The sequence below is a fragment of the Diachasmimorpha longicaudata genome, unplaced genomic scaffold, assembly GCF_034640455.1.
Source record: "Diachasmimorpha longicaudata isolate KC_UGA_2023 unplaced genomic scaffold, iyDiaLong2 ctg00000071.1, whole genome shotgun sequence".
Classification (NCBI taxonomy): domain Eukaryota; kingdom Metazoa; phylum Arthropoda; class Insecta; order Hymenoptera; family Braconidae; genus Diachasmimorpha; species Diachasmimorpha longicaudata.
In genome coordinates, this window is record NW_026973902.1 from 389,118 (window position 1) to 395,961 (window position 6,844).

Consider the following 6,844-nt stretch of genomic DNA (forward strand, 5'->3'; position numbering starts at 1 on the left):
TTCCAGACGTGTCCGAACACGTTTTCCCCATTGTCCTTTGAGGAGGACGTCGCCGCTCTAGGGCCCCCTGGGGTGAGGGTCCCCAAAAAATGTCATTGTTCGACAGGAAGTGGGTGGTGGGTGGGTGACGAAGGAATGCGGGCAGGTCCCAAAACGCCTGAAAGCATTCCGTTGTTATGCAATGGAATGTCGTTCACGTGTTAAGGGAAACTGGGCCCATAATTTTTTTTTTTAGATGGAGGTTTGCGCAATGCCCTGGCATGAATGGCGCAGTAAATGGATGCTTTTTTTTACAGGTTTTTTAGGGTAATAAATTTTCCCTTTCTATGGAAGACCGTTGGAAAAATTCTCAACGCTGTCTCCTTTTTTTTTGACTAAGTTTTTCTCTCTCTCTTTTATTGCATGTTTTTTCCTTCCAAAAGTTTTTATCTAAAAGTCAATAGCTTTTTTTTTGCCTTCCGTCTTTTTTATACCTGAAAAGATGTTGAGGGTTTTTGTAATACATAATTAAACATAGGCTTTACATTTTATCTTTTTTTATATTTCATAAAAATAGTAGGTTCCATTTTACAAATCATTTACATAAAATCATTTGTGTATGGTTTTTTTCAATATGAGGGCATTCTGTAAGCCCCTCCCGCGAATTTATCCAAATAATTGAAACAATTATAGAATAATTCTCCAAATAATTGATATAAATATCCGAGATTTTCGTGGAGTATTGTACTTCGGAGATCATCGCGAGCCATGAGATAAATTTCCTCGAAATTTACGCGTATGCGATGATGAAGATCCTCCGTGGCAGGCATTCTATTATAATCCATATAATTCATAGCAATTCCTTTAATTGATTGTACAAGCGATTCCTTATATTCCTTGAGAGGCAATGTCTCCAAGAAATCCAGCCACTGATTAATCCATGCAGCCTTGTTTTTCAATGTAATGATGCTCTGTCCCATCATCATTATGGAAGTCTGATTTGCATCATCATTGCGAACAAAGGTCACGCAGGGATTTTCAAAACTGCGGTGGAATTTCACGTTTATGGCCCCAAATTCCTTTGCAGGTAGATTGTGGTTGATCTTTGGGTGGAACTTCTCAGGGTCAAAGTAATCGGTTACAGCATCCAAATCGTTGAAAAAAAGGGTCCATTCTTCTCGTGTCATTGACAATATGGCGCGTTTCGGGCGTACGCCCATAAATTGCACAACCGGGACGAATTGACCGAAACACGTAACTTTTAAGCCGACACGAATTTGTTTTGTCTCTGATCTATTCAAAGATATAACTTGAGACAAGACCACATGCTGTTCAGCATCACTGAATCCCTTTTGTTTGTTGCTCTCCATGTTGAAAAAATGAATGGATGAAATCAGGACGACTGAATCAAATCCACCGCGAGCACCCGCGTTTTATAGCGCTACGTATGAGAGTGGAGGGGACAGAATCCCCCACTATATGCATGACAGACCTATAACCGTCACACATTATCCCCCACCGCAGGGAGTTCTGCGGCGGCGGCGTCACACATGCGCCCCACTTTCGCGGTTTTTGTATGTTGCGCGGCACCCCCCACTCTTACCATGGAACCTTCCTATACCGATTTTTTTTGTTAAATCGAGTGACGCGTTTGTTGTCATTCGTTAAAAGGCATTGCAATAGTAAAAATGTCTAAAAACTTTGAAAGTTACGATTTAGAGTCCCTTAAAAAATATCTCGCGGGTCGCGAATCGTATGAGGGACGACAAAAGCCTCAATTTCGCCAGAAAAGAGTACGCGTATGTGTTGATAAATATACTGATGATGATTACCTAGACAGTGAAGATAGTGATGACATGTGCAGTCCAACAAAAGCGCGGAAAATCGCGATAGGGTCAGGATTGGAATGCGAAGTGGAAGATTTCCTTGTTGATCCTTCTTGCGTATGTAAATATAAATTCCTCGGTGAGACATGGAATAAAATCCATATCAGATATCGCAGGGATAAATTACACTCTCAAGATGAGAGCATAGACAATGTGTACGACATTTAAAGTGTGTTACAATGAAGAACCTGCAGAATCTAATAGAGAAATCGAATCAAATTTTCAAATGAGATATAATCCTCCATCACTGAGAAGCATTGCAATCGCGAATTTATTAAATGAAAGGAAATATGCGAAAAATGCAAAAACTTTGGCTGTGGTTACTAAAGCAATTGTGCATAATAGTGATGTATTATTACATAAAATGTCGAAGTCAAATGGTTTTTTCGACTGCATAGAACACACAAGATTATGCAAAGCAGGAGTGGGGGAAAAACTCTATTGGTACTACTTTTTTAGGGCGTGTGAGGAAGAATATTATCTCCCTGCGGGGGAGGAGACATTGGTCTACAAGAAAGGAAATGGGCCAATCATTGACCTTTCCTTTCAATAGCCAACAAATGCAAAACAAGTGGGGGGGCGAAAAAAAGGAAAACTCGAGCATCCGCCCCCATCAGGTATGCAAAGGACCCCCCACCAAGGGCAAATCTTCAAAAAAGTGTGGAAAACATAGCCCCTCCTCTAAACTAGGGATGCATCAAGGACCCCAGGGAGCTCCTTTTACTGCATTTACGTTTTTTACGTCAAAATGACATCAAGTCAAGTGGACGCATCTCCAAAATCCAGTTATCAATCAGGTTATCAGCCTGGAACTTTTAAACCTAAAAAATCTAAATATGGTGGAAACAAGGCCAATCAAAACGGAATTAAAATAATAAGTGATCGTGTAGTGCAATATAACAGTGATGAGAAAAGATCAATTGAAAAAATAGTGAAAAAAGTGAAACTCCAAAGACATGAGATTTCCAGGACAGGTCCTGTCATAAATATTGACTTTGACCTTCAAAAGGTTGAAAAGAAGAAGAAAAACTCAACCAGACGATTGGGCCATAAATCACCCGGTAGCACTCAAAGTGACTCTAAAATCCTGAAAGTCAATAATAAAAAAACAAGTGAAATCATGCAAGTGAGTACAGAAGAAAAAAAGTTATGGATTAATATGTTAGAAAAAGATCTTGATTTATTCAATCAAGTGAACTACATTGATAAGAAAAAGGATCTGAAAAAAATACAGGCTCGCGAAAAACGTTGAAAACTCGCGGAAAAAAAGAAGGCCGACTTTATCGCTCGCGAAAAACGTCGCGAACTAGCTAAGGAAAAACAAAGACAATTTAGAGCTCGCGAATCAGAAAAAAATCGATCCAAGGACAACACATCGAAGGATATCATCCCTGAGCCCATGATGGAATTGGATTCATCGATCGAGATCATTCCCAGCACTCCATCAGTCATCAATTTAATCCTGGAACGCGAGGGTGAAGATGCTCAGCATGGATCATTGAATTTCGCGACCTCAACCCCGAAAAGTAAATATTCAATCAATCAATCATATGAATTTTGAGATTAGATTGATTTAAGCTAATCTTGTATTTTTTTCATTTCAGAACCGCGAAAAACTATCGAGGAAATCGAGGCCGTTCTAGTCGCGTTGGGCGCGAATCTAGAACAAAGGAATCGCGAGGACGATTACGAAGGGCGATGGGCTCCAACGCAGCGCCAAAAAGAGCTTGATCAAATTGCGATGCAATTGGATCAAAGCGGGGATGATGATGATGAAGGATTGGTCATCCAGAGTCTTGATTTCACCCCGTTATCACCCAGTAACCGTTCGGGCTAAAAATTCATGAAACATTTTTGTATTTTTTTGGATAGCTGAAATAAAAGTCATACATTTTATTGCATTACCTGTGAGTCTTGACTTTTTTTTTTATTGCTAGGCAAGACCCAATATTCCCCTCTCCTGTCCCCAGCCCTTTTTTTTTACTCGTAGAAGCGAGGAGAAATTTCTCTCGCTTCTTCTTCGTCGGCGTCCTGTAGGCTTTCGTTTATTGTCTCTTTCCTTCTCGTTGTTTAGAGGGTGTAGAGAACAATTTTGACTTTTTCCTCGTCTTTCCCGCATATATCCTTACCCTCATCTCCCTCTAACTTACAGCTTAGAGGGTTGAGGGCGAATAGTGGGGCAAAAGTTATATAAACCGTGAGGTTCCACTATTCGCCCTCTTTCACCACCGACATCCCCGAGGACTAGCGTCTTGTCCTGTTTTAGTGTTTTTCGTGGTTTTTTATTAAAAAAAAAAAAAAAAATAGCCATGGTGAAAGTGACATGTGCAGGAGCGTGCCAAGAGCACTTAGCCCGCGAGGTAAGTTTTTTCCATATCTTTTGCATGTTTTTCGTGGTGTTTCGCGGTTTTGATATGTGTTTCGCGGTTTTCAATTTTTTGTGTTTTTGCGTCCGCGGCTTGATTTTGGGGATTTGGGATTTCACGGTCACGTATTCTTGATGTTTTTTGTATCGCGTATTTTTATATTGTTTAAATGTCGACCCGTCGTGGGTATACGTTTCGCGTTTTAAAATTTCAAATCCGTGTTTTTTTTTATTTAAATTTTTGGTGTTATAGTTTTGATTTTTTCGTTTGTTTTAGTTTTTTTGATTTTCGTTTGTTTTAGTTTTTAGTTTTCAAATTAATTTTGCTTGTTTTAGTTTTTTGATGTTTTTTCGTTTTCGTGTTTTTGTATTAGTTTTTTGATTTTTGTTTTGCGTTTGTTTTAGTTTTTAAATTCATTTTGTTCTTTTTAGTTTTAGTTTTTAAATTAATTTTGTTGTTTTTGTTTCTAATTTTTAATTCATTGTTTTTTTTTATTTTACAGATGCAGGCCACCAGGAGGGAGCGGGCCTACCTGCGGGAGGCCAAGGAGTGGCTGCGGTGGGAGGATGCGGAGGGTGAAATCCTGGATGGCGAGAACATTTTCGCCATCCAGGATCTCCATAACCGGGCCGCCAAATGGTTGGCGGATGCCGAGGACGAGGCCTTCATGGTGAGTTTTGTCTCTCTGTCTCGCTCTCTCTCTCTCTCTCCCTCTCTCTTTTCAACCCCCTTTATTCCCTTTAACCCCTTCCTGCCATTCCCATCAGTCCTCTCCTAAAATACACCCCTTCCTCTCCTTATTTTCCTATAATTATTGCATATTAATGTATTTTTATTTTCCTTTTGTTTCAGGCCGGAGCCCGTTGGGAGGGAGGTGTTGGACCGGACACCCCGAGAGCGCGGTGGGTCCGCGCTGTGAGGCGCGAGTCGCGCCAGTTCGAGGCCGAGGGCGAGCAGGTGCTCGCCCTCTACGATGTCGAGGATGCCTGGGCCCTCAGGATCCTCTTCGGGGAGGAGTCCACCCAGCCTGACCTGACGGAGGAGGACTGGTCCCTGGAGCAGTGGGACTGAGATCCCCCCCCCTCCGCCCCCCGCCCTAATAATAAATTTGAAAAAAAAAAATTTTTTTTTTAATTGTATTTTAGTTCTAAGATTTTTTTTGAATAAAATTAAATTTTTTTTTACATCAATATTTTCTTGTTTATTCATTTATTTATTTCCCTTAGTATTAAATTAGAAAACAAAACAAAAAAAAAAATTTGTATTTTAGTTTTAAGTTTTTTTTTAAATAAAATTTTTTTTTTAAATAAATATTTTCTTTTTTCTATTTTTTTTATTTATTTCCCTCAATTTATTTCCCTTAGTTTTAAGTTTAAATATTAAAAAATATTTTAGATTTAAGATTATTATTTTTAAAAAATTGTATTTAGTTTTAAGTTATTTAATAAGAAAAAAATTTTTTTTCTAAAAATAAATATTTGCGGTCCTTTTTTTTAAATGTCTACTTCTTGTATTTTTAAATTATAATTAAATAGGAATTGGGTGGGGGGAAAATTTGAAGGGAGCATTTTTTCATTTTTATTTATATATTTGTTTATTTTTTTCCATGAATTACATTTTTCTTACAGCTAATTTTCATTTTCGCGGGCCGCGGATTTTTTGAAACTTCGTATTTCAATTCGAAATACGAACGGCTGAAAACCCGCCCCGTCAAAGTTGACGGTGGCGCCCCCCTGACAGTCGGTAACCCCTCCCAGAAACGTACATTCCCAGAATTCCACAGTGTCGGTAAAACCGTAGGGCCGCCTCCTGACACCAGGAGGCTCTGCGCAAATGTAAACACTGTAGGCCCCATTTTTTAAATAATGAATATCTAGTGAACAAATTAACTTAAAAATATGGAATTTGGTTATTTATCATCAACAAACGATTCCCTATCCATTAATAATAACTATTCGAGTCTACAAATAAATATTAAGCGAGTGGAGGAATAGCCCCTACTCATTAAATTGTTTAATTAATTATTAAATAATGAAGACCTACAAACGTTTTTCGTGCATAACAATATTATACAAAACTACTACAATCAATCTAAATGCATAAAATACTTAATTTTTAAAAAAACAGTGCGCGCCAACTATCAGCGGTTCAGTCGCGGTTTTTTGAAACCATAGGGCAGTGTCGCGAAACCATCAAGCCGCCGTTTTGGGCCTGTCGCACGTACGATCTTACTCTCAGGTTTCGTGATGACGTCATGATACACTGTCCGGCGAATATCATGATAGTCGATCTGGTAGGGATCTGCTTTATCGACAACGAGCGCGCGAATCGAGTCGTAATGAATTTGTTTACGCGATTCATAATTCAGTCCAACCCCTTTTATTTTACTAACTTCCGCGATACTGCCGTCCGGTTTTTTTACGCGATAAGTGTAAAATTTAGGTCCCCCAGAGACAAAAGAAGTAATGAAACTACCTTCTCCGTAGCCCTCTACTTCGTCGGTCAAATCCCCTAGAAAATTCCCTAGCGGTAATTCATCTGATCCATCGCTAACGTAAATGACCGAATCTGTATCATAATATAAAACACGTTCTTGTTGTTTTTCTAGATAAG

The 6,844-nt window shown here is 39.0% G+C and overlaps 2 protein-coding genes across 3 annotated transcripts in view; both read left to right on the forward strand.

Annotated features, from left to right (window-relative positions):
- The window catches only part of LOC135171663 (uncharacterized), a 168,318-nt gene extending 162,998 nt beyond the window's left edge, over positions 1-5,320 (forward strand). The window contains exons 2-3 of one of the 2 annotated variants that reach the window (XM_064138286.1): positions 4,734-4,901; positions 5,084-5,320. In XM_064138286.1, coding sequence (XP_063994356.1) covers positions 4,734-4,901; positions 5,084-5,302 — 387 coding nt within the window. In that variant the 3' untranslated portion in view covers positions 5,303-5,320. Of the gene's footprint in view, positions 1-4,512; positions 4,902-5,083 lie in introns of those variants that run through there. The other variant, XM_064138287.1, reaches the window with a different exon arrangement.
- LOC135171662 (uncharacterized) lies at positions 2,867-3,704 on the forward strand. The gene is made up of 2 exons (XM_064138285.1): positions 2,867-3,391; positions 3,470-3,704. Exons 1-2 carry the CDS (start codon positions 3,265-3,267, stop codon positions 3,700-3,702), a joined length of 360 nt encoding a protein of 119 aa, XP_063994355.1. The 5' UTR covers positions 2,867-3,264; the 3' UTR covers positions 3,703-3,704.
- Positions 5,321-6,844: the final 1,524 nt, after the last annotated feature.

Coding starts and splice junctions, on each gene's coding strand:
- LOC135171662 (XM_064138285.1), top strand. CDS start 3,265: ATGATGGAATTGGATTCATCGATCGAGATCATTCCCAGCACTCCATCA. Junction 3,392..3,469: donor CGCGACCTCAACCCCGAAAA/GTAAATATTCAA, acceptor TTTTCATTTCAG/AACCGCGAAAAACTATCGAG.